Source organism: Convolutriloba macropyga, chromosome 4 (genome assembly GCF_964194025.1).
Source record: "Convolutriloba macropyga chromosome 4, txConMacr16.3, whole genome shotgun sequence".
Taxonomy (NCBI): domain Eukaryota; kingdom Metazoa; phylum Xenacoelomorpha; order Acoela; family Convolutidae; genus Convolutriloba; species Convolutriloba macropyga.
In genome coordinates this window covers 29,903,271-29,929,266 of record NC_134471.1, presented here as the reverse complement: position 1 = coordinate 29,929,266, position 25,996 = coordinate 29,903,271, and the positions used below count along the sequence as shown (strand labels likewise).

Here is a 25,996-nt window from a genome sequence, read left to right as displayed (position 1 = left end):
TTGGTTCATTAGACTTAACTCAATTCTAGCAGTCACACAACTCCGTACAAATTGGCCTTTGAGAATACGCAATTGACTAAGGATTTCATAGCATCATAGTTATTCCTATAAGTTCAGTTTGAACATTAAACAAATGACGAGTATTTGACGTACAACCAATAATCGGTCTCTCGATTCTCTCATGATGAATTTCTTCAACAAACTTCAACGTGGTCAGTAACTGTTGAACTTGTACAAATTCATTTCTATGATCAATGAATTCATTTTTTAAATGAAAAAATGAATTCGAGGAGCAAACGTTGTTAATTTTTTTTCTCTGATTTTAATTAAAAGCACAGAAGAAAATTTACAACGTTTGCTCCTCGAATTCATTTTTTCATTTAAAAAATGAATTCATTGATCATAGAAAAATTCTGTTGACCGATTATTAGTTTATTAATAAACTGCAATAATCGGTTAAATCGGTCAGCAGAATAGAATTTTGTTTTTTTTTTCATTTTCAACCCGTAATCAGCAATATTAATTAGCCAACAATAGACCAAGACTGTTCAAAAAGCAGTAGGATAGAAATGGCAACTTTTTTAGTCAGAAATGGCAACTTTAAGAAACGACACAAAATGTCCTAATTCTAAACAGCTGATTTTTCGAGAAGTTTCCAACACTTTAGAGCGGTCGATGAGCTAGGCTCTCCGGGTATGAAATTTCAACTAACAACTTGAAATATCGTCAACCCAAAGTTGTTGAGTTATAAAAATAATACCCAAACTATTAAACAGCTGGTGCGAAAGACGACAGGCTCAACTTAACAACTGAAGATGGCGACGACGATGACGAGGTTATCATCAGGCACAACACAGTTGGAACAACCAGTACCAATGGAACCAGAGACACTGGGAGCAACTCCTCAATTCCAAACATTTTCAGTAGCGATTTCACCCCTGTCACTGCAAATGGAAATGTGCCAACCAGTTCAGCTTCAGCTTTCCCTAATAATTATGGAACGATTCATCGCGGAGCTATCAGTGATTATAGTGATGATATAAACAGCCCTCGCTACACAACGCAAAACAGTCGCAACTCAAACTCCAGCTTCACAAGACAAAATTCCAGGTGACCTTTTGCAAAATTCTGAAAATCTCACAATCTTTGTTAATTTAAATCTAATTTGTGAGGGCGAGCCTAATTGGCACTAAGAAGTTCAATAGTGGACTTGAAAGGTTAACATTAGAGGTTAACATATACAACTATTAAGATCTAAAGTCAAAAATGGCACCAGTTTCGGCGCACTGTTCATTTGACTATTAGTATTAAATTGCCGCCAATTGAGTTCAGCTGCTTGAAATTGTGATTGAGAGAGAATTTTAGATCACGCGAAACGGAAAAAGTCAAGGGCGTTAAAGCCACTCGAAGTCAAAACGGTCAAGCAAAAATTTTGCATAACAAAGGCACACAGGTTTACAATAATTGCTTCTCTTCGAGGGCAATTAAAAACTCACAACCAGTTGTCATTCGTACTCTAGCTAAATTTGTTGCAGCTTTAGAATTTTGCACCTCTCATTCCTGTTCCAATGTCTTCTTCAACATTATCAAACTCCTCCCAAAAATTCAAACAATTAATCTTCATAGAACTTTCAATTTCAGGTCTCACAATGAAGTGCTGGAAATTTAAAAATACAGTGATTAAAATTTGCGCACTGTGCAAATTTGTTGGCCTTAATAAGAGACAAATTTTTTGAAGGTCCAAAAGCATTCCATCAGAAGGGAGGAACCGATCGAGCAGCGACAACACCCTCCGACTGATAGACCAGCGGAGAGAACAAGGACGCTCAATGTCTGAAACTGGAACTGCTGTCAGACCCACCAGGGTTCGTTTTACTCTAACCCGTGTTAAAGGAAGACAAAAAAATACGCAATTTGCAGGCATCACCAGCCTATACTCAACTAAGCTTCAAACTTTTATTTTTTGTTTGAGCAAGAGCTGAGATAACTCAGTCAAACTGCTAAAATAGTCAGCTGCAAATAAAAACCGTGCTGTTCCTGATATTTGCTGCTTAAGAGAAGGAGCATAACCAACTACGGTTGGTCCGATTGCTCTCAAACGACATGCAGTTATCAATTGTTGCTCAGACTGGAAGGAGCATAGCTTTACTGAAATAATGGCATAGAGGTTTTTATAGATTTAAATAAGATTTAAAAATGAAACCTATTTTGGCGCACTTTTGATTACTTTTAGTATTGACAATTCGTATTCCAATTCGGGTGAATTCTGAATGAGAATGCTTCAAACCACAGTACTTAAAAAGACAGGGTTGCTTTGGAAAGCTCCCCAAGTTACAGGGGAGTTTGTCAAGTAATGAGATAACGGAAGAAGTACCTAATAGTGTGTCGCCCAAACAGCGAAGTTCAATATAATGATTTAAACTAGGCAGAAAAAAGTAATACAATATAGATTGCTATCAATAACTCGTCCGTCCGAAACGTTTTTGACAAAATTAATATCCGACAAGTAGAGTTTTTATTTGAAATATGTGTTTAACAACTCGGATTCTTTAGGGCCCGGAACGAATAACTACAAAGATTTTAGAAGTAAAAGCAATAGAGCGTAGTTTATTTCTGATTTAGACATGACTTAACGCACTGCCAAAAAGCACACGGCCGCAATCTGACTACTGATAACTACAAAAAATATCTATTTATTTTGTAGTTATCCATAGTACTGCTACTTTCTACGAAATATGTTACTTTCTACGAAATATGCTACATACCATGCTACTTTCTACAAAATATGTCCAAGAACTTATAATCGTGCGGATAAATCTCACCAAATAACTACCATCATATAAGAAATCTTAAATACAGCTCTACAGATTTGCTTTAACAATTCAAAGAATTGGTCTCAATACGTGTAAAACAATTTTTGAATCTGCAAAAAGATGCTTAACCTTAACAGTAAGATAGCACCCCTACTTTTACGAAATGAAAATTCAATTATGACATAATAAGTCCAACTGGTGACTAAATTTGCAAATTAATTTTTGCGCCATTGATTTTCAACACTAGTGCTCTGGCCTGCCTATGAAACTGAGGTAACAAAGCAATGGTAGCTTAATTGAAATAACCCAATTGAAATTGGAAGTACTTCATCCAAGTTTCACAAAAAGAAAATCATCACGAACTAGCAATTTATTCACATCTTGTTTCTCCCTCTATTGTTAAGAGCAAATGTTAACTGAATCATAGTTAAACGAACGTGATAAGATCACAGTTTAAAACAACTTTCTTTGGTAAAACTATGACGGAGTTTTTAAAACTCACGACAAGTAGTGTGTTGGGGCAAAAGTTCTCGAAATAATCAATTTTGGTTCAGTGTTATGCCATTCGCACGCATTCACATCAACAATGTCAGCTATACCAAATAAACCTGAGCTTACAAGTTTCGAAGATGGTTAGGTTTTGAAACTGCTGCATGCCATGCTACTTTCTACGAAATATGTCCGAGAACTTATAATCGTGCGGATAAATCTCGCCAAATAATTACCATCATATAAGAAATCTTAAATACAGCTCTACAGATTTGCTTTAACAATTCAAAGATTTGTTCTCAATACGTGTGTGACTTCAGAACAAATCAATTGCTCTCATTGAGCGCCCTAATACGAGCAAAAACTTCAACCTTGCAAAAAATTTCAACCTTGTTTTTATTTACAGGTTTTTGAATTAAGCACAAAACCAATATGTTGCGTTTTTGTGAGCAACAGTCGATAACCAAGAGATGCTACTGTAATCAATTAGATATATACTAGTAAAAATAGTGGAGGAGATTAGCTATAAGTGATGGTTGACTTTTTTTCAAACACGAGTGGGGCAATGCTCAAATTTTAGCCTAGAATAACTTTTCATATTGATAGAAAAATGCAGCCCAGACCTCATGTCGTTATTTGTTTTTGCTGTTTGGGGGCTGCAAAAAATATGCGATTCCTTGACAATAAAAAAGCGAATTTCACAGGGTGTCAATCTATAAATTTTAATTGACACAAAAACTACTACCACAGAAGTATTTGACCACCTAAATGGAAAACGGTTTATAGCGCTACAGGTACTCTAATTTCTTTTCGCTGAGAAGAGTAAAAAGTAACTATGTCAACTTGTTCGTTTGTTGGGGAGTCTGCGCTACCAAATTCTTCAGGCCGGAAATTAGAGGGGGGAATAGAGCTGTTTAATTCCGTGACGTCTGAATAATTCGTCTAAGTTTTGACGTCTAAGTTTTGTTAAATTTACCAATTACAACTATGTTCATAGAACTTTCAACTTGGAACAGCAAATAATTTGTTTCAACGTGCTGCCCTAAATAACTAAGCAAGCAAGAAATTTTAAACTAAACGTAGTACTTTAAGACATTGTAGGGTGGCATGCGCAAAAAAAAAATTTAATTCCGTTTTTTAAGAGAGATTTAGTGTAGTACTCTAATCTTTTTCAAACTCAAGCACCAGAAAACTGTTTTCAAGAATTAAGTCTTTCGGTAAAATCTTGGTTTATATGGCGTTCTTCAGGACCAGACACCTAATTGTTTTGTACTAATAAAAATGTTCCCGTCTTTTTTATTTTTTAATATTAATAATATTATATTATATTAATAATTTTTAATTTTTTAAATAATAATAAGCTGCTGCTGCTCCCCCTTTGGTTCTACTCCTCTGAGATTCTGCAATCAGTTCTGTGTTTTGAGTGCTGTGTTGAACTTGTTGCTTGGTTGAAATTCCTGTTAAGATTTATGCTCAAACATATTAAACACCAAAAAGTAAAAATACAAGTTCCTCCCGTGATTGAAAATTGGATGAAATTGTCAAACTTTATGCGGTAGTCCGTTTTATACAAGAGGCATCTATTCAAATAATACTACAGTCCCAATTACGTAATTATGTATTCCTAATCTATATGACAATGTCTGTGGTTTACTTCCATCAACTTTTTATTCAGAAAATTTAGAATAAGCAGAGCTTGAAAGGCAGAACTCTATGACTGGGAGTCATCGCTTACTGGGGGACACAGACGGAAAAGATCCCACTACGCAAATTTAGTAAAAATCTCTAAGTTAGGAACTCAAACTTTGCATATTTGGCCCCGAAAACTTGCAGGTTTTATATAGCGAGTGCTGCTTCACGTTGCGTCGTTACCAAATAACTCAAGACTATTTTGCTAAGTTGAACCTGTATTCAACTTTCAGCACCTGATCATTTTTTTACCCGGAGTTCTCTAGCTATAACATAACTGAAGTCTAACAAATTGCGCTCAAACGACAGCTAAAGTATGCATCGGTCAAACAATGAAAGACAATTTACTCTATATGTCAGACAAGAAATAGCGGATGTCTGGCAGCAGCAGCACCGCATAGTCGGAGTCGGACATTGAACTATAGAAACTTATTTCAGAGCAAATAAGAGCACAAAATGAATACTTCGATGCTAAATTCGACGCCCGTTCGAGATTAGTGATTTTACTTTCTGTACATGTTCAGAACATAAACGGAGATTTACAATCTCCCGACTCACAGAGGATAAGCCCCAGAGCGAACCGACAAACAAGGCACATCCACGCCAAAGAGCTGCGCCAACAGTTGGATCTCATGAGCCAGAGATTGCAGACCAGTGTTAGCAGGAGTGGCAGCTATGCAGGTGACTTATTTTTTTATCTACAAAATTGATATAGATGAACAAATTAGATGAACAAAGTTTATTGAGTAGAGTGTGGTAACCAGATTTAACATAGAAATTTCTGAACATCAAGCTTATAATAACTTTGTTTGCTCAGACAAAAAGACTTCCGAATCTGATCATGCCTTTTTCAGTTCATTAGTAAAAAAAATTAAGAACAATTGGGATTTCATGTTCTCACATGAAATCAGTCAAGAAAACCAAATATCCACGTATCAGCGAAATTCGATTCTTCTAAGTTTGTTCGACTCATTTCCGTTGAACAGATACCTCTAGCTTTGACGAGACGGGATCGCGACTGACAAGCGAGGACTTAAGCAGCGACATGTCATTGGAAGAACAGATGGAGGAGCTGGCGGACAAGATGAGACATGCGCTGAGACTGCACTTCCTGACCCCTTGGTACAAGTGGAGCATAAGGGGCACTCTCCCTCTCAGATCTGCCATACAGTTCATATCAGTCATCATATTCACACTTCAGGTATAAGATGGCTCTGATTGAAATTCATTATTATTAATTAGCAAAACATTCTGACATGCTTTCTGGGAAGAATTGGACAATAATTGTTTTACGCCATGATAATAAATATTGGATTGAGCACATCATTCTTCTTTCAGAAGCTTTAGCTTTAACTAATTAGTCTGATTATGGGTACTGCTAAAAACAATTGAACTCCTAAGGTTCAGAAATGATTTCCTCTTAGACCATGTTGAAGAATCAACAAGCACTATCTTTTTAATCAGTATGAGCACATTGGCATGTTTGAGTGATCTACAAACAGCAACTGAGAAGCGAAGTCCAGAAGTACTTCCGGGATGTTGCTTACAGGTGTTGCACAAACAGACTAAGTATTTGGTGCAATATTTGATAAAAATGTGGATAAGCAAACAAACCGTAAGAGATGACACGAACAAAGGTGTGTATAATAGCAAGGCTAATTTTTAGGAGAGAACGTGAACTAAAGCATAGTTATTGCGCAATGACATAAGAATCAACAAACGTTGAGACTACTCAGTTTCGCTTTTAAAGCTATCGCAACAACTTCAGATACAATTTTTGAACCCACAGTAAAGAATTTATATGTACGGACTTAACAATTTTCCGTCACTGCAGCACTACTTCAATTATCGCTGGCAGGAAAAATCAGCTATTATCTCAGCTCGCTATTGTATTTCAGCTTTGTTGGTATGCAAGCTACCAGCGTGAGTACCAACTGTTCATGGACGAGAACGCGGAGTCATTCAGACATCTGTTCCTGAAAGACTGGGACACTGACTACACCGATCCAGACCAGAAGGTCCACTTCCCCTACTCTGTCTACCGACCTGAACAGATTGCAGAGTACATTGAGTTTGCAGTCGATGAGTAAGTGTGTCCAGAATAATGTATCTGCAAATGCATATAACCTTTAGGTTAAATGTTCACATGTTTACAAATATATTCACTATCAACGTTTAGTAACTTCACGTTAAAAACAGTTGAATCAACTGTTGTCGTTATCTTCCGCTTGAGTTTTAGATAGCATGTGGCAGCTTTCAAAGCCCATGCGTTAGCGTACTCAGTTTTTTAATAATTAACGTGTAACCGCATGTTCAGGGAATCGCATATTTTGCTCCACGGGAACACGTTTTTGAACCACAAATAGGCCCTGTTCAGAAACACAACTGCCGGTTTCGCAAATTTAGCCACCAATAGATAACTACATCCATTTTGAAGGCGAAAGCTAATTGATCTCAGCAGAGCAAGATATCAGAAACAAAACGACTAACGTCGGACAAATTGCTCTCGAATGACAGGCATGAAAGTCATTTGAGAAGTCAAGGAATGTTCTAAAACAAAAACACAAAGACGGTCAAGCAAAAATTTTGCATTAAGAAGACACACGTTTACAATAACTGCCTCAAACTTCGTTCGAGAGCAATTAATAACATAGCTTGCAGATTGCCAGAAAATGGCCGCAATAGCTTTGAAGATCTGCAGCCTCAAAAAGATAATAAAAGAAACAGATCAGAAACAGATCAAATAGAAACTTCTAATGAATGCTGAGATGTTATATTTTGATAAATAAAGTTTAAATTAATGCAGCTTCTATTAGCTACCCTCAAATACCCTGCAATTAGAGCGACACATACATACACACAAACACTTAACCTCTTCTCTTTGAGTTAAAGTAAAGAAAAGTCAATTTCAGAAAGAGGAAGTCATTTTGAGAGAGGTAAGTCACGTGTGACCAATAACTTAATCACACGAATGGACAAAAACTCGCTCCACTAAGAGTGAAAAATGAGCCCATGAACGCAATTCAGATGACAACTGCATGAACGAATGAAAAAGCAGATTTGAAGAGATTGTGACATCATATGGTCAAAACAAAAATCCTGACAACAAAATAAAAAAGAAGGCCAATAATAGCCTCAACTATTGCTCTGCCGCTATTAAAAAAATACTCCGAAGCACGGTTCTACCCAATCCAGAATTTTCACTGAATTTCTGTGACTACAAAACCAATGGTCGGAAGACACAATTCTTTCTCATTTAAAACTATTTTAAAAGTTGAATCAAAAGTGACTAAACAAAGTTATACCTGACAAAATGATAAGCTTCTCAAAACTCAAAAACAAAGTGACTGCAAACGGCTATCATAACATGCCAATAAATTTTATTTGGCACTCAATCATTTTTGGTTCAAAAAATGGACTATGCCGCAGTCACAGATATTTTTGTTCAAAAATTTACAATTTGTTCAATTTTCAGAAAAAAATGAGGGTTACAGCTTCGAACCAAGAGACTGCTGAAAATATTCAAAAATAGTTAACTTGAAAAAACTCCGTATATATAGGGAAAAGAAGGATGATTGCTCAAGAAAAATTGAATATCCTTATATGGCTCGTGGTTTTGCGCCATTTAAAAGCGTTGAAGTTAACGTCTTCGATCTGATTGTTTTGAAAAAAAAACCTTTGACCCAAAGTTTTGTAAGTCAACAAAAACATCGCATTCTAAATTAAATTAGGTCCACATGGTCAAATACTCAAAAAAAAAGAATTGATTATACAGTCTAGTTATAAAGAACAAATTGCTATGCAGAAAACTTGCCTTAATGTAGGATTGAATCATAAACAAAATACATTTATGATAAAAACGCAAACCTTTGAGCATGGAGGGCATTTTTTAAGTTGATATTTTTCCTGCTCTTATAGAAAAATATCTCAAGCATATCCTCTATCCTTCATTTAAGTTTTCACATAATCATTTTCCTGGGGTGGCTTATGTTAAAACTAATTGAACTCAGTTGCTATGTAAAAAACCTTGTTATTTACATATGAATTGAAACATAATTGCGAAGTAAATATCCTCTACGTTCAATTGCGAGAGCAGTGAGAACATCTTAACACTAGTTGCGGCAGGTTTGCACCCAGTACCGATTCATTTCACAGTATTTGCGGCTGATTAGAGCCCCTAACCTTGTGTAATAGAAACACCAGTGAGAAACCGGGTTGCGAGGGAGGCTATCTTTAGCTTCATCAAGGGGGTGTGGTGAGCGCGGTTGCTGGCGAGCGAGTGAAGTTACGGTTGGAATGATATGGAAGGGGTTATTTTATGGGCTTAATTGTTTGTGATAAACTTATTAAATAGTTTCACAGAACCAACATGACTACTTCTCAGAGTGGAGACGTACAACAGATGACTACTTCACTGAGTAAAGACGCACAAAAGATGCCATATCTAAGTTACCACGATCAAACACCTCTCGCAAAAGCAGACAACAAGCGTCTATGTAGTGCATTGAGCCCGGAAGAAAATGAAAGTGACTTACTAAAACGTTTCAAGAAGCAATTCAAGCAGCAGTAGCATCGTCAATGCCCGATATTGTGAGAACGATTCAAGATCAACTGACAACGAAAAATAAAGCCGCCGTGGATGAGAGCCTTATAAGTTTGAGAGAAGACATCACGAAGGAAGTTAAAGAAACAGTTTTTTACGCCGAAGAAAGTGACCTGAAAGCTAAATGTGAAAGTGAAATGCTGGAATCGTACAACAGACGAGAGAATGTGCGAATAATTGGTATGCCTGAAAGTTCTACAGATGTTATGGACAGAGTTGTTGATTTCGCGAGTGTACTTGAGGCTGAGGTTAGTGCAAACAATATCTCAATTGCCCATCCAATCCCGACTAAGAAGCCAGGTCCACGTCTGATTGTTCGTTTCTCCCGGAGAGTGGCAAAGGTAAATTTGTTAAGAAACAAGAGAAATCTGGAAAAGTTCGACAATCTGAAGAACGTTAGAATTTTTGAAGACATGACTGCGACCAGACTGAAGTTTTTTAATTTAATGAAGAGTGACAACAACATCGAATGTTTGGTCAAGAGAAGGAACATTACACTACGCCAAAGCTAGAGGTGACAATAGAGTGTATAAAATCAATTCCCTATATGATGGTGGTCAAGCGTTGGGATACGACTTGTATACTGCACAGAGCTGCTTTAAAGATACTCGAATTTTTATTTAAAAAATCAAGAATCTGGATCCTAATCTGTCTCTTCCTCCTAGTGCTATTATACCAACTACTATGTCTATATTAAACGTGATTGTTCGGTCGTTAAAAAAACATCTCAATAATTTGGAAGCACTTGTTCATAGTCCTGAGTCTCCACCAAATGTAATATGTCTCACTGAAACTTGGTTAACTGATAACGATGACATCGATTCCTTATTGGTTCCAGGCTATAATAATTATGTAATTAAGAATAGAAACACACATGGCGGTGTAATGATACAAATTCAGGATCCCATGTCCTTGTTAGAAACACACTCAACAAGAAAGAAAGAAAGAAAGAATAAATTTCTCCAAATATTAGACAGCAAATTAAATCAATTTAATTAAAACATTTACTTAAACACATAACATAACAACAAAACGTATCTCGGAGAGGACAGATAGACGAGGTTATTAAACCCACCTAGTATCTGCCCTGGCTAAAGTTAAATAGTTACAGTTAAATATTTAACATTCCATGACCAGGTCACCGGTGCCAACGCCTAGACAAACAAACCTCAGAACGCAGTCATAGAGACATGAACAAGGAACAATGCTTAATCGGAAGAACGACTAACACTGTGTCTTTGCTAACGAGAGAGACGTTGATTCCTAGCTACTATGTATTAAATGAAAAAATTTTCTGCAGTTCGATTTTCTTCGTCAATTTTCTATGTGTAGACTTCGTTATTTTGCAAAAATAATACCATTTTTGAAACCTTGGCACTTACGAAGTAAGTGCCAGAACAATTTTTTACAGGAGTTCATGGAAAAGAAAAGAGAAAAAAAATTATTTAAAAATATAGGATACAAGCTCATTATTCAGCAAGTAACTTTTTGAATTTATGATAAAATTGCGATTTTTGCCAATTTTCGTCTTCAATATTTTGTGCTAGAACTTCATTCTTTCTCAGTATGTTAAATAACCTTGCACAACGATATGAAATAGAGGATCGCTCAAACTGCTTTTTAAAGGAGGGAATTTTTAGGTAATTTTTGGTAGACCTAGTGTTTCTGGTACTATGCTCATATTCAAAGAGTTCATTTAGATAAGTTTCGCTATGCATCTTTTTCAATGAGTTCAGGACAAATTTCAGCAGCTCATATAAATGAAACTCGAATACTGTTAGCAATTTATTAGAGATAAAAATGTCCCTGGAACTACCTGACAATTTCCTGAAGTAAATGAATTTTAAAATTTTTTTCTGCAGATTGTAGATAGGTAAAAGCGACGAATAACTGCAACAGCCATATACCAAAATACCGTATTGAATTATTGGGTTAAAATTGCTTCGGTAGTAATCAATTAACTGTTTTCGGGGTACATAGTGACGCAGCTTACATATAATACCACACTGTTTTGAGAGTCTTTTCTTAATATATTCTATATGTGATTGAAAACTTAACTTACTATCTACCAAGATTCCGAAATACTTACAAAGATTTCCAACTTCAATCAAAACATCATCAAACTTAAACACTGATTTGGAAGCACTATTTTTGTTCCCTATATTCATTTGTACGCTTTTTTCCATATTTAGTATTAACTTATTAGCAATCAACCAATTATTGATGTTCTGCAGATCTTCTTGCACTGAATTATTGTCTTTATTGATTGCGGATATGGAAGACACCCTTCTTGTCTGATTAGAGTACAAAAAGTACAGCTTTAAATTTGCTACTGTCTACAATCCATCAAGAATAAATAAACTAAAATTCGTCGAGAAATTGGATAATTTTTTGAATGACTTATCTTCCTTAAATTGCCCTACCGTTATAACTGTCGATTTTAACATCGACATTCATGTAAAAAACCAATTACAATATAATTATTTATGTACGATATCTGATGATTTTGAGCTTGCCAATCTTGAAACTACCAGGGAAACTTCTAACTCTGCAACTTGTCTAGACCACTTTATATATCAAAATTTTGCCAGCCCTGATTATAATGTTCTAACTCATGGAAACTTCTCGGATCATTATCCTATCCTAATGAAGTGGCCAATTAATGTTGATAATGAACATAACCATCTGCCGTTTAGAGACATTAGCTTTATAAAAGATCAAGAGCAACTGTCGAACTACATAACTGACTTAGACTGGAGCCTAAGGAATCGATGTCACTTTGTAGAATCTGATAGAACAAATTATTTATTAAACTCAACAACGTGTTCGTGGAAATCACTAACAAGTATGCTCCTCTGAAATGCTTGACCGATAAAAAGTCTAGGGTACCGAAATGTTTTACCAACTCACTTAAAAACTTGCGCTTCAAAAAAAGCACATCGAAGCATGAAACAAAATCCGCAAAATAATGAGGCAGCGACAAAATTCAAATTATTACGCAACAAGTTTGAAACATGTGTCAAAAAAGCTGAAAAAGATTTTTATAGGCAAAAATTTGAATCATGTATGGGAGACTCAAGGCAAACACAAGTTAATCAATGATATAAAAGGAACTAATCGCAAAAGTTCGCTAGTACCGGCGTTAAACTCATGTAGTGAACGTTGCACTGATCCCAGCAGCGCTGACATTGCTGAGCAGTTTAACACATTTTTCACCAATGTTGGTCCGAAGTTGAAAGAAAAAATTAAACATTTAACTGAGATGAACGAAGTTAACCACTTCATGTATATAAAACCAATAACAATTGACGAGGCAAGAGAAATCATTGAAAATCTAGACAATAAATTCTCATCTGGTGATGATGATATCTCTAGTGTCATAAAAGTTATCATCAAATATCACGATTCCATACCTAATTCAGGTAATCAATAAATCATTTGAAGAATTATTTCCCGATGATCTAAAAAAGCTACAGTAATTCCCCTTCACAAGGATGGATCAAAACTAGATGAAAATAACTACAGACCAATTTCTCTTCTAATTGTTTGGAATAAAATTATAGAACGTGCTTTGTTCATTCGCATATATGCCTACATGGAATAACATAATTTGCTTTTCAATAGGCAACTTGGGTTTCGTGCCAAACACAGTACAATTGACGCTCTTGTTGAATTACTCGAAAAAATAAGATTAAATTGCCAAAATGTAAAAGCTATCAGTTTCCTTCTTTATCTTAAAAAGATCGAAAACACTGGTATAAGGAGCCCAGCTTTAAATTGGATAACATCATAGTTAAGGGAGACAGCAGCGGGTTATTGTTAATTGGGCCTGTTCATCGTGGAATTCCATAGTTTGTGGGGTTCCACAAAGCTCAATTTTGGGTCCGTTGTTGCTCCTCATTTATATCAATGATCTGCCAACAGTTTGCAAATCTCTTGATGTTATTTTATTTGCGGATGATACAAGCCTCACCGCAATCAATAAAGACAATAATTCAGTGCAAGAAGATCTGCAGAACATCAATAATTGGTTGATTGCTAATAAGTTAAAACTTAAATATGGAAAAAGCCGTACAAATAAATATAGGGAACAAAAATAGTGCTTGCAAATCAGTGTTTAAGTTTGATGATGTTTTCATTGAAGTTCGAAATCTTTCAAGTATCTCGGAGTCTATGTAGATAGTAAGTTAAGTTTTCAATCACATATAGAATATATTAAGAAAGCACTCTCAAAACAGTGTTGTATTATATGTAAGCTGCGTCAATATGTACCCCGAAAACAGTTAATTGATTACTATCGAAGCAATGTTAATCCAATAATTCAATACGGTATTTTGGTATAGGGCTGTTGCAGTTTTTCGTTGCTTTTACCTATCTACAATCTGCAAAAAATTTAAAATTCATTATATTTACAATATATTGAAAACGAAAATTGGCGGAAAATATTGCAATTTTATCATAAATTCAAAGAACGTTACTTGCTGAATAATGAGGAGCTAGTATCCTATATTTTTTATAAAATTTTTTCCTTACTTTTCTTTTCCATGAACTGTAGTCAAAAATGTTCCGGCATTTACGAAATAACAAAGTCTACACATAGAAAATCGAACTTCAGGAAATTTTTTTTAAATTAATACATAGCAACCAGGAATCAACCGCTCTCTCGTTAGCAAAGACACGGTGTTAGTCGTTCTTCCGATTACGCATTGTTCCTTGTTCATGTCTCTATGACAGCGTTCTGAGGTTTGTTTGCTTGGCGTTGGCACCGGAGACCTGGTCAGGGGATGTTAAATATTTAACTGTAACTATTTAACTTTAGCCAGGGCAGACACTAGGTGAGTTTAATAACCCCGTCCATCTGTCCTCTCCGAGATACTTTTTGTTGTTATGTTACATTAAATAAATTTTTAAATTAAATTGATTTAATTTGCTGTCTAATATTTGGAGAAATTTATTCATTCTCTTTCTTTAAGGGCGGATGGAATCGTAAACCTTATTTTGGAGCCTTCAACAATAGAAAACAGCAAACGATGCGTGATTTGAGGTGCAAAACTTGTTAAAGCTGGCAAATAGTTTGAACGTCAGATAGAGTTTAGTCATTTCTATCTGACGTTCAAACTATTTGCGAGCTTTAACAAGTTTTGCACCTCAAATCACATATTGCACGCAAATACTGTGAAATGAATCGGTACCGAGTGCAAACCAACCGCAACTAGTATTAAAATGAATCGGTACTTGGCGCAAACCAGCCGCAACTACTGTGGAAATGAATCGGTACTGGGTGCAAACCAGCGTCTCTTACTTCGAAGCTGGTGTGCTAACCATTGCACCAACTGGTCTCGAGCTCTAGAACTTGGCATCTCTTGTCACCCATTCTTATCTTCTTTCTTGTTCCTCAAGGTTTCATTTCTCTAGCCAAGTATATGTTGAACAAGTAGAGCTTCTTGCCAAGTTATGCCAAGCTTATTTTATGCACAATTGGCATCAGATCTCTCTCTCAATCTTCTAACACAGAAGAAATTTTAGAACTAAAATACATGTATCTAATTTACATCAATCACGTCAGTCATTATAGGTATAACAAAAAATCCAGCGCAATTCGTACCCAAGACAATACAACAGAAAGCGCCTTCTCCACTACCTAGGCCAACATAAATGAACCACAAATAAATACTCTTCGAGTTGACAAACATAGCCACGTGAATAGTTGCACTTGTCAGAAGTTTTGCAACAATTGGGCAGGTTGCTTCCAAAAACTTCCGAAAAGACTTTTTAACTGATAGGCAGTCTATTGGGCAGAATTTCAATGCGATACAAAACTTTTTGCCTCAAAAACTTTTACCGTTTGAACACCCATTGCAACGAAGAACTATTTATCATGATAAAAATTAAATTATATTAACATCATAGACAGATTAAGGATGAAAACGATAGCTTTTAAAATCAGCACATCAATCATTTATTTTTTAATTATCTTCACTACTTTTTTGATAGTTCTCAATTCATGGCACAGCCACAGAGAAAAACTGAGTGCCACTAACGAACCGCACTGATGCATTGATGCCAAAGGAATAGGGACGTAATTCTTCAAAGTAGTGATACCTAAGTGAACTTGTAACAATGCCATCCCCATTAGACAATTAGCAGCCAACCGTGCCCTCCTAGGGAGCGTAGTAAATCGAGATATAGTCCAAGTACTTGTTATTAACGCCAGCGTGCTGATTCCTAGAACTCTATGGTCAAATTGTACTGTTGTCGAGTTCTCAAAAAAGTTCTTCCATTTTGGCTCGAACTGTAAAATTTCCGGAGGTATCCAGAACGTTCCCATTTTGGGGAAAGAATTGTAAATCAATCCAGCGTCAAGACCAGCAACAAAGGCGCCGGACATTGCCGTGAAAAATACCATAGATTTGCTGATATGTGCCATAATTCGCAACTTTCTCAAATTCTGGTGAGGTTCAAATAGCAGATCACGTTTCAAATTTGTCATTGCAGACCAGAGAAATCCAGAGTAAAGAATAAAAGCCAGACCAAGATGTCCAGCCAATCTGTATTGGCTGACACGTGGAATGTCAGTACTCTTTTCAGGAGCTTTAAGACCACTTTTTACCATATACCAACCATATCCACCTTGAACGAGTAGCAAAAAAGAAAAAGCAGCATGACGCTTGTAATCTATTTTGGCTATTCTTCGTCGAGCCAAAAAGTAACCCAAAGGAATGAAATAGAACAACCCAATACATCTTCCCCACATTCTATGACCCCATTCCATGTAAAAAATTCTCTTGAAATCGGTTAGAGTGAAATCAGAATGTATAGCTGCAAACTCTGGGGATTTTTTGTAGTTGTCAAATTCCGCTTCCCATTCTAGTTGATTGGTCGGAGGCTTCATTTCCTTGATTAGGGTCCAATTCACCATCGAAAGCCCACTCTCAGTAAGTCGCGTGATTCCTGGCAGCATGTATTGACACCATTTGCTCTACACCTCCTCCTGGATTCTTAACAAAAACTACTTTCCTAAAACTACCCAAAGCAAAACGACAATGTTGATTATACCATATGTTTATGGCAGTGTTGTCTATAAAAGAAAAAAATCAAAGTTAGGAAAAGTCAAAACAATTGATAATATTCTTTAGTAATTTGATCAATCTTAACCAGTTTAATGTTCTTTGAATTTGAGTAAAGTTTTCTGTGCAATTTTAACCAAGTATTTCTACGCTTTTGAACAGTCATTTTTCCTAATATGTTCAAACAGAAACACCTATTGATAAAAAAGACAGCATAAAGTTCAAAAAAGAACAGAGCTGCAGTCCAGCAAATTGCTGCAGTACCAAGTTCACTGAAAAATCCCATAATTTAAAAGTGCGTCAAGTCATGCCTCCCAATAATACTGCTCCAGCGACCATTCCACTGCAGCCCGCGAGCCATACTCCCACGGCGCGGGATGGTTTGAAAGGCACTGATTGGTTGATGGCAGCGGAAGCTGTTGACGATGTTCTGGGTTGGAACGAGATGAGCTTTTTTAGACAACTGGTATTCTGATTGGAGGATCTACACAAAGTAGAACCACGCCTCAGAACCAACATTACAACCTCTGAAAAACTGATTTAGACGATGATGCGTACTTCAGTACAAAATTTTAACAATTAAAAATTGAGTGAGCGCAAAAGCGTGGCATCCAAAAACAGGCTTAAATTTCTTCCGGAATTCGATAAATGGTCGTCAAAGAAATTCGTTTCGAAACCTAAGTGGAATGAAAACTTTTAGGATGCTAGTTTTTTGGAATGAAATCCGTTTTAAATTTATTCCATGTCTATACGTCTCGCTCTTGGAAAACAAATCAAGGGGCTCTGTAAATTTCTTCAGAAAGATACGCGATTAGATGGATCAGTTGTTTAAATCCAATTGATTTTAATTAAGTTATCTATCGGCATTTGAAACCGGATTGTGTGGGTTGCAGGTTCAAGATGTGTCCCAAGTGACTATTTGATTTTTTCATTATATAAATTGACTTTTCCGATTGATAAGGCGCCTAATTATCGACGCAAATTAATACAAGGTACCAGTACAAGTTCAGTAGCACATAGATTGTTTACAGGTATTTTACTCTGGATCCGAAGGCCATAGGCAACTGGACATTCTGCGATGTCTCCTACCCAGCTATGGTGAGCGTGCAGCCTCTTAACATGGAACTATGTGTATACAACAATGCCTTCAACGACGATAACTCCACACACAACACCGTCGAGATCAAAATTGATCCAACCAAAAGTAACCAATCAAAGATGGCCAAAATTCACATTTTAAGCTTCTAATTTTAAGTGATCGGAAAGAAATGCCTCGAAGAATTCGGTTCACAAGAAACTCCAAAGAAATTTTAAACAAATATTTAACTCACATATTTAACCTTAACAAATATTTAAACCTATTAGGAGGTTTTTCCCCTTAACTTAGGAGCCTTCCAAAGTTTTTATTTTTAGAAACGAAATTAAATCTGATAATACCAGATTATAAAATTTTATTAAAATTTGTTTGTTTAAATTATTATTAAAATTATTTAAAAAGTTTGTTTTAACCCAATTTTAAAAACAAATTAACGGCGAAACGGCGAAGGATTTGAACTTAACATTTCTTTAAGATTAAAATTATGCTAAACCTAGGGTAAAATGCAGTGAATAGTGATATATTGATATAGTCAATGCAATATCCCATATTTGTCGCTGTTTTGTTCACACGAACCTATGAGAAAACCAATCAACGTGTGAATGGGAGGAGCATAAATGAATATCAGAATTTTATTACAGGTTGTGCACTTATACACTACCCACCGAGTGTTATCACTCCTGATTTCAATTTGACACAATTCTTAATAGACAGCTTTGGGTTCCAACTGGAGGATAATTTGGCTCTGTAAGTATTCTCTATTATTCATCTTTTCAATGCTGCATATCGACTGCAACGATTCCCAATTGATTCACATTTTTGTAACGGTCAATATTATGTTCACGTCTACTGTAGGTTCCAGTCGATGCGTCTACGTTTCTATCTGCTCAACCAACACTTCGGAGCTCTGAATGTCTTCTTCGAACCAAACTGTTATCGCTTTGAGAACACGGCAAGTTGCATTTATCCTCTTCGAGTGACGCTTTTTTATTTAAAAAAATAACTAAATTTCGTTTCAGCTTATAATTGACAACGAATACCACACAGGACAAGATCCAGTGTCTCTTGATATTCAGCATGAGGCTCTCGACTGCGGAGGAAACGAAAGCATTACAGTCTACTATCTCGCCAGTAAGCATATAACGAGAGACAAAATTAAAAAGCTTTTGCGCACAAGATTATCCGCATTGTTTCTTGAGATCCATTTATTCATGAAAAACTGTCATAAATTCAACTCAAATTGTTGCAAAAAGAATGATCTTCTTCAATCCCTTTGTAAAAGTTACGACCCTTGTATGCTCAAAATTTCATCTCAATCGAGTTACATGAAAATAGATGGTTCAAAGGGAAGCGATCTCAAATTTTAGTCTCTTTTGTTTCTAGATAGCGGCGTGGAGTACATTTATGTGATAGCGAGTGGTTGCATTGACATCTTTACAATCACATGGTCTGTCATTCTCCTTCTTGCTACCTTCCGGTCAACTAGGCGCAACTGGGCATTGGGAACGGTTAGCACATGTTACACCACTTGATTGAACTATATTATTGTTCGAAGTATAGTAAGTATGAAAAAGAGCGAAATATCACTTGATAAATTCTGAAGCTGAGAAAATTCAATACTGCAATTTATAGACCACCATTTTCCGTAAAGTGAACGGTACTTTTTCAAGATATCCTTTATCACTATGCACAATATGTACAATCCATGGAGGTTCAAAAAACCTTGCCAGCTTAAACATAAAACTGCCACAATTGAAGTACCAGTCAAATGTTCTCTCAAATAGGTGATAAAGAAGTTCTGGCTACTGTACAAACGCAAGAAGCTTGAATTCAAAGACCAAATGGAGTTTGTCAACTTCTGGAACCTGATGACGATCATTTCCTGTTTGTGTGAGATTGTGGGATCACTCATCAAGATATTCATTACAACAGAGCTAATCAGATCAGGGTACAGCGAGTGCTCCATGTTCCTGGGACTTGGGGTTATGCTGAGCTATATTGCAGTGCTGCAGAACTTCAAACACAGCTCACATTTCAATGTAAATAAACGCTTGACATGGTAGCCTAAATTTCAACAGCCATACAGTTTTTGATTTTAACTGCAATAACTTTACAATTTGTATACATATTTCCTAGCCATGATTTTAAACACAGTGCGCTATAAAAGATTCTGCAAATAAATATACTGCTCCCATTTCAAACAAATAAACGAAGAGCGTTGGACGAAAAAAAAGGGGGTTTCCTGCAGCGTTAGGATTCACGCTTTTTAACATCCAAACATGGACTTGAGATACCTCTAAGGCACGATCATCGCTCAGTGAAACTTAAAAATCATCAGTTGGGATTCTGATTCTGGTAGAATCTGATGTTTGTAGATTCTGATTCTGGCTCTAAAGATAGCTGCACCTCCTCTCATGCGCTTCGGAGTGTGCATTCTCTGCTTCTCAATTGGAAACTCTCTCTTCGCATGGATTGTACTAGGAGGATACCACTACAAGGTACTATAAACTTTCAAACTCTATAGAAAGAATTGACTTCAAAATCGACTGCGTCGTAGAAGCAAAGAGTTGGCCTATTTTGTTCTGTCTCAATCTTCTAGAGCCGCAGATGATTTTCATATTGTACGAGTAGGGCCTAATTGTATAAAACTAATCTGGGCGAAATACAACAGACCCAAATTTTCAATCTGACGCAACCGTTAACAACCACCTATTTCAAAAGCGACCTCATTCTCTGATACTGTATAGACAACTGTGGCCCATTGCGCAGATATGTGTGTTATCTTTTCAGTTTGAGACATACGAGAGAACGCTACAAACAATGTTTTCACTGACTAATGGGGACGATATTTTTAACACTTTTGCCGAGATGTCGAGAAACAATCGCGTTGTGTTCATAATCAGCCAACTATGGATCGCCCTCTTCACTACATTATACATTTGTTTCATTGTCGGCCTCGTCATTGCTATAGTGTCAGAGACATACCAAGTAAGAAAATTAAATATTCTAACGGATATATAAAACGAACACTACAGTAGAGATTACTTCTACACGGTTGTACATTAAAATCCGAACTAAAGATTTTAAAGAACCTTCAGAGTTTCCTCTTTCAGAAAGAGTTTCTTAGGTGTATCAATTTCAATAGTAATTACAATAATTCCCATTTTGAGGTTGAGAGCATTTTCTTTTTCTCTATTCAAATATAATACGTGTATGATCGGTTGAAGCTGTCCCTTTTCTTCAGATCTATACGCATACGCAGATTCTATCGGTTTTTGAAGTCAAATAGAAGCAATTTTGGTCACTTCGCGACAGCAAGTAGAATGATAAAAGGACGATATGTTTTTTCCCGCAAAACGAGTCTTTTGCGTCGTGAAACGTTTTTCCACTTCAATTTTTAAACAAAACTGTAGTTGAACAAAAACTCGTTTCCTCGCTGGTGGTCTTTTGTTCACGCGCGGCAGTTTGACGTTGATATTTACTGTATGTTCGGTTTTTGATCGGAATATTTTCTAAATTGTTGTACCAATCCATTCATGGTCCATTTTAGGTCTGGGTTTTGTTTAGTCAATGAAAACCTTGAATTGTAGGTCTGAACTTGTCCCGCTATTTTTTATTCCTCTTAACGTTGAAGTATTCATAAGTCATCACTTTCACGTGTGACTACTGACCCATTATTTCAACTAAATGGAGTGTAGAATTCATTCAGAAAATTTGAGCGAATACGTTCAGGTCAAAAAGCGCAATGAAACGAAAGAATGAACCGGTAAAGCCCGGGCACTCAGAGTGCCTTAAGTATACTGCTAATTGGTAATCATATTAAGCTTATAAACCCCCAATTAAGAGGTTGAATTCACAATATTTATCGAATCTAATGAAACTGCGTACCAACTGCCACCCAAACTGACACTTACAAAATTGGGCTGTCATCAATACTTAACTTTTTTCTTTAACTGTTTTAATCCAAACGTCGGGTAGTAGGCTGGCGTCAATTTTTCTCTCGTATTTCTCTTTAACTGTTTCAATCCCAGCGTGGATCAGTGGGGTTAACTACGGCTATTTACCGGCAATGTGTCGGCTGCTTAAGAAAATCTAGTGTACATCTAATAAACATTTGAGCACTTAAATGGTGCCTAAACCTATGATAATAATGATAAAGGGAGATGAAAAACAGCTTCTTCCCAGGGATTTTGGAATGGAAAAGAATAGTTAAAGTTTAACTGCCGAAAATGTACCGAGTCTCCTTATTTCTGATATAGATCATTTACAATCTAAACACTCAATAAAATTCTGGTACCCTTCAAAAGTGTATATGCGAAATATAGAGGAAGTTAAACACAGAGCGACTGCCTGGATTGGTGGAACCAGAGTTATACAAACCACGTCTGTTGTCATTCATGATCTTCCATCTGTCTATGTACATGGAGCTACGCGACGTTTGCTTCTCATGTCGTTTCAAAAGGGCAACTACTCACAACCGAAAACCCGCTCCCTTAGTGTAAGAAAAAGCAACAAGAGAAATTGCAAGGACACCCGACACGGCTTAGGAAATTTGATGAGAACTTCTGGATACGAGCACCAAAACTCTCGTGAAAACTGTTTCAAGTGGCAACATGAACAAGCTGCTGTCGCCCCTATGCAAAAATTTTTCAAAAGGAGCTTAAATGAACACAAGTACATGGCAAATCTTGTTCTATGGAATTTACAGTCCGAAGAAAAAGATCATGCCAGATATCAAGTGAAGGATTAACGATAACAGTAGACTCCCTCTTTATATGACTCGTATATAGACATGTATGTATACCGAAGCAACACTGAAGTACATCAGTGAAAAACTATAAAGGGGGTCAACAGAATGGGAAACGCCAGCAAGATCCGAAAATATAAAATTGAAATACATTTTAAACCCGATTGATCCAGCTTAACACTAATTTTTTTAGTGAGTTCGAGTAAACTACAATGAAAACAAAAAACGTGAAAAAATATTCCCCTGAGAGGTTATTAGGTCAACTCGGGGTATCAAGTGAACTCCTACGTATAATTAAGAATTTTGACGATTAAAAATAGTACACGAAATAAGTTCAATAAAACTGCACAAGTTTCATTGATTACATATAAATTATTCGATAAAAACAACAAAATATGAAGGATAGGTAAAAGGTAAAAACTTTTAAACTTATAGACTACAAACTTTTCTGCCGTCGCTCGTGACTTTAAAATAAATTAAAACGTCCCTCTGATAGAATGACCTCGCATGAGTTATCCACTAGCGATCCGTTTGTGAGAGATTTGCATCCCCGCAGGCACGTGTTGCAGTTTCGCATGAGCGCAAAACTGCCAGCCCAGCTCCAAAAAGCAATCCTCTTAATAACTACAAAAACTTCTTGTTGTGATTAATGCAAAGTTTGGGGGTGTAATGCGACTCATACTAAGGTGGAGGTCAAAGATACCATCCGAATAAACAAGAACGAAGCTATTGTATGTCAGAGATAAAAAACATAATAGCCGAGAGCTAATGAGCAACTAGCAAAATAGAACATATATGACAGATTGCCTGAATATGGCCGCAATAGCTTCGTAGATCTGCAGTCTTAAAAAGATTACATTAAAAAAACGAAACGAAATTTTTGTTAAACGATGAGATGTTATAGTTTGATTATGAATCTGTATAACTTATTGCTTCTTCTATTAGGTGCCCCTAAATAATCTTCAGTTAGAGTGACGCACATTCACTTCACCTTATCTCCTTGAGTTAAGTTAAGAAATATCACTTTCAGAGTGAGGAAGTCATTTTTGAGACTGAGGTAAGTCACGTGTGACCAAAAACTTCATCACGCGAATGAACAAAAAACTCGTTCCACCAAGAGTGAAAAATGACATCACAAGCAATTGAGTTCAAATTGCATGAACGAATGAACAAAAAGCAGATTTGAAGTGGTTGTGACGTCATCTGGTCGTAAAAATCTTGACGACGAAATAAAAAAAACATAGTCGGAAGACTTCCGAAATTGACTCGATGTCGTATTCCCCAACAGAACTGGCTTTTCAAATTGCTAATATCTTCTCTATAAACGTATGAAAGCAGAGAAAAAACAAGTTGAAGTCTAAAGAGTAAAGAAAATTCAACTAAACTGAACTAAAATTACGAAATTCAATTCAAATTTTTTTTTATTATTATTATATGTTTAGGCACCATTTAAATACTCAAAAGTGCTTCAATATAAAACAATCAGAATAAAAGAGTTTTCAGTTTCTTCCTATAAGTAAGCTCATCTGGTATTAGCTTCAATTCAAATGGCAGTCTGGTCCATTCATGCGGAATTGCATGGCTGAAAGACCTTTTTCCGAAGTTAGTTTAAGTGACCAAAATTTGAAGGTTGTAAATTTACTGTAACTTCTTGTAACTGTAACTTGCATCTTGTAACTTTATCATTGCGACACAAGAGAGCTAAGATACCTTGGAACTCGTTGAGGATGATGAATTAGGCGATGACAAAAAAGTAAAATTTCGATATACAGTAAAATTTCATTTAAAACAAGCACACATCCAAACAAAACATGTTAACTCAACCAGCACAAACAAACAACCTAAACATAAATATAAGCCAACCCTTAATGATCTCACACACATCTTTATTTCGGGAAAAAAATTATGAAAGGAGAAATTTAAAAAAATGATCACATTTATCAAATTTAATTTTGTCGAATTTCATGAAAATAAGACAACTTGGTACAAAAATAAACTTGTATCTTTCGAAGTAAACAAGAGATGTTTATTCACGGAACGCAGCGCATGATCCAAAAATTTCTCTAGCTCAGCAAAAATCTGTTCACCATGACAGCTTTTCTCACTTCCGCCTTTAGGTCAAAATGCCGCATGAAGAAATCTACTTCATTAAAAAAAATTTAAAAAAAAGACCAGTAGAAAATCAATACTCCTCTTCGAGTCGTAAAAACCGGGAGTCGAGAAGGCCAATAACAGCTCCAGCTATAGCTGTGCGGCTATTAATAACATAAGGAAAATGTAGAGCAGGAAGCATGATAACTATGAGATTACGTACATCTTGATTAAAAAACTGAGGATCCAGAAGGCAAAAAAGCACAAAAAGGACTCTGTTGCCTCATACAGCTCTTGTTGTACGTTATGATCTTAATCAGTTGGACTAATCAGACTTTAAAATATTTCAGGAGTTGAAAGAAGGTAAATACAAAAACATGAGTGAAATGGAAATTTTCATGAATGAGAAGAATTCGAACGACTCTGATTACCTAGAACGTACGACTACCCGAATGAGTTGCAAAGAAGCTTTCTGGAAATTTGTCAAATGCGAACAATTGTAAGCAGTTTGCCAGTTATTCAATAATTTTTAAACAGTTTCAAGTATTTAAAGAAATGGCCACAATTAATTATACTGTGTTGGTCTTCTTTATTTTTTAACTCAATTTCATCTTCTTTTGATCCGCTATAACTGATAAATTATCCATTTATGTTTCAGCGGAGTCGACTTCGAAAGAATGACAGTTACATTTGAAAAGTGATCAGATATGTCCAAATCTGTCAATGATGCGCCTAAAAATAGTGCTTCACTAATTCTTATTTTTTTCACGGCGACATACATTTGACAAATAATAATGCATTCTACCATCGTGAAAACATGTTTCTGATATCAATAATTTAAATTTAGTGTTAAATGTTATTGAATTGGCTTAACAAGATTTTTTTCTGTTCGTGTCGCTTCTCGTCACAGCTCAAAAAGGATATCTTCATTTATAGTCTGCAAGGAACACAACGTATAAACCAACAAAAATCAATTTACTCCAAAATTACAGCATCCTATTTAATACAACGCTTTAAAAATCAAAGCTAAAGGTCTCTTTGTTCGCGCTTTCATTTATATGAAAGTGTTTAATACGTTGTTCAATAAGTGCGTGTGGAAGGGGGGTTGAGTGTGGTGTGTAGTAGTAGTAGTAGTAGTTCAGGCTTCGGCAATGCACGGGTTGAAGCACCCTTGTTGATCGTTATAAATGAGATATTTTCGAAATGGGGTTACAGTTTTTGCACAGGCAGCAAATTCTCCAAGTGCACATGTCACTCTAAAGACCAGCACTTCACACCGTGAATTTATATCACTTCGGCTGTTTTCTTGAAACAGATACTAAAACACCAGAAAGGCGTGAGACTTTAAGAGCGACTTAATGCCACGGGCGTTGCCTGTTTATCGCGTTTCTGAGGATGAAA

General features: G+C 36.1%; 3 protein-coding genes across 4 annotated transcripts in view; 2 read left to right on the top strand and 1 right to left on the bottom strand.

Moving 5' to 3' along the window:
- Positions 1–25,996, bottom strand: part of LOC142337601 (cilia- and flagella-associated protein 298-A-like) — a 364,848-nt gene that overhangs the window by 275,028 nt on the left and 63,824 nt on the right. The window contains exons 2-3 of one of the 2 annotated variants that reach the window (XM_075386946.1): positions 16,973–17,190; positions 15,467–16,545 (exon numbers count right to left, since the gene is read on the bottom strand). The exons of the other annotated variant lie outside the window; for it this stretch is intronic. Of the exons in view, the coding sequence (XP_075243061.1) occupies positions 15,554–16,545; positions 16,973–17,180 (1,200 nt within the window). The 5' untranslated portion in view covers positions 17,181–17,190 and the 3' untranslated portion in view covers positions 15,467–15,553. Of the gene's footprint in view, positions 1–15,466; positions 16,546–16,972; positions 17,191–25,996 lie in introns of those variants that run through there. 2 annotated transcript variants of the gene reach the window in all.
- LOC142337600 (mucolipin-3-like) lies at positions 18–25,454 on the top strand. The gene is made up of 16 exons (XM_075386945.1): positions 18–212; positions 777–1,110; positions 1,739–1,865; positions 5,516–5,672; positions 5,978–6,192; positions 6,890–7,077; positions 17,693–17,865; positions 18,399–18,504; positions 18,613–18,709; positions 18,777–18,888; positions 19,141–19,265; positions 19,542–19,796; positions 20,133–20,255; positions 20,548–20,745; positions 24,946–25,094; positions 25,254–25,454. Exons 1-16 carry the CDS (start codon positions 182–184, stop codon positions 25,294–25,296), a joined length of 2,433 nt encoding a protein of 810 aa, XP_075243060.1. The 5' UTR covers positions 18–181; the 3' UTR covers positions 25,297–25,454.
- LOC142337603 (uncharacterized) overlaps positions 9,332–25,996 on the top strand; it is a 115,833-nt gene continuing 99,168 nt past the window's right edge. Inside the window, exon 1 of the mRNA XM_075386950.1 lies at positions 9,332–9,345. The gene's annotated coding sequence lies outside the window, so the exon portion shown is untranslated. The remainder of the gene's footprint in view (positions 9,346–25,996) is intronic.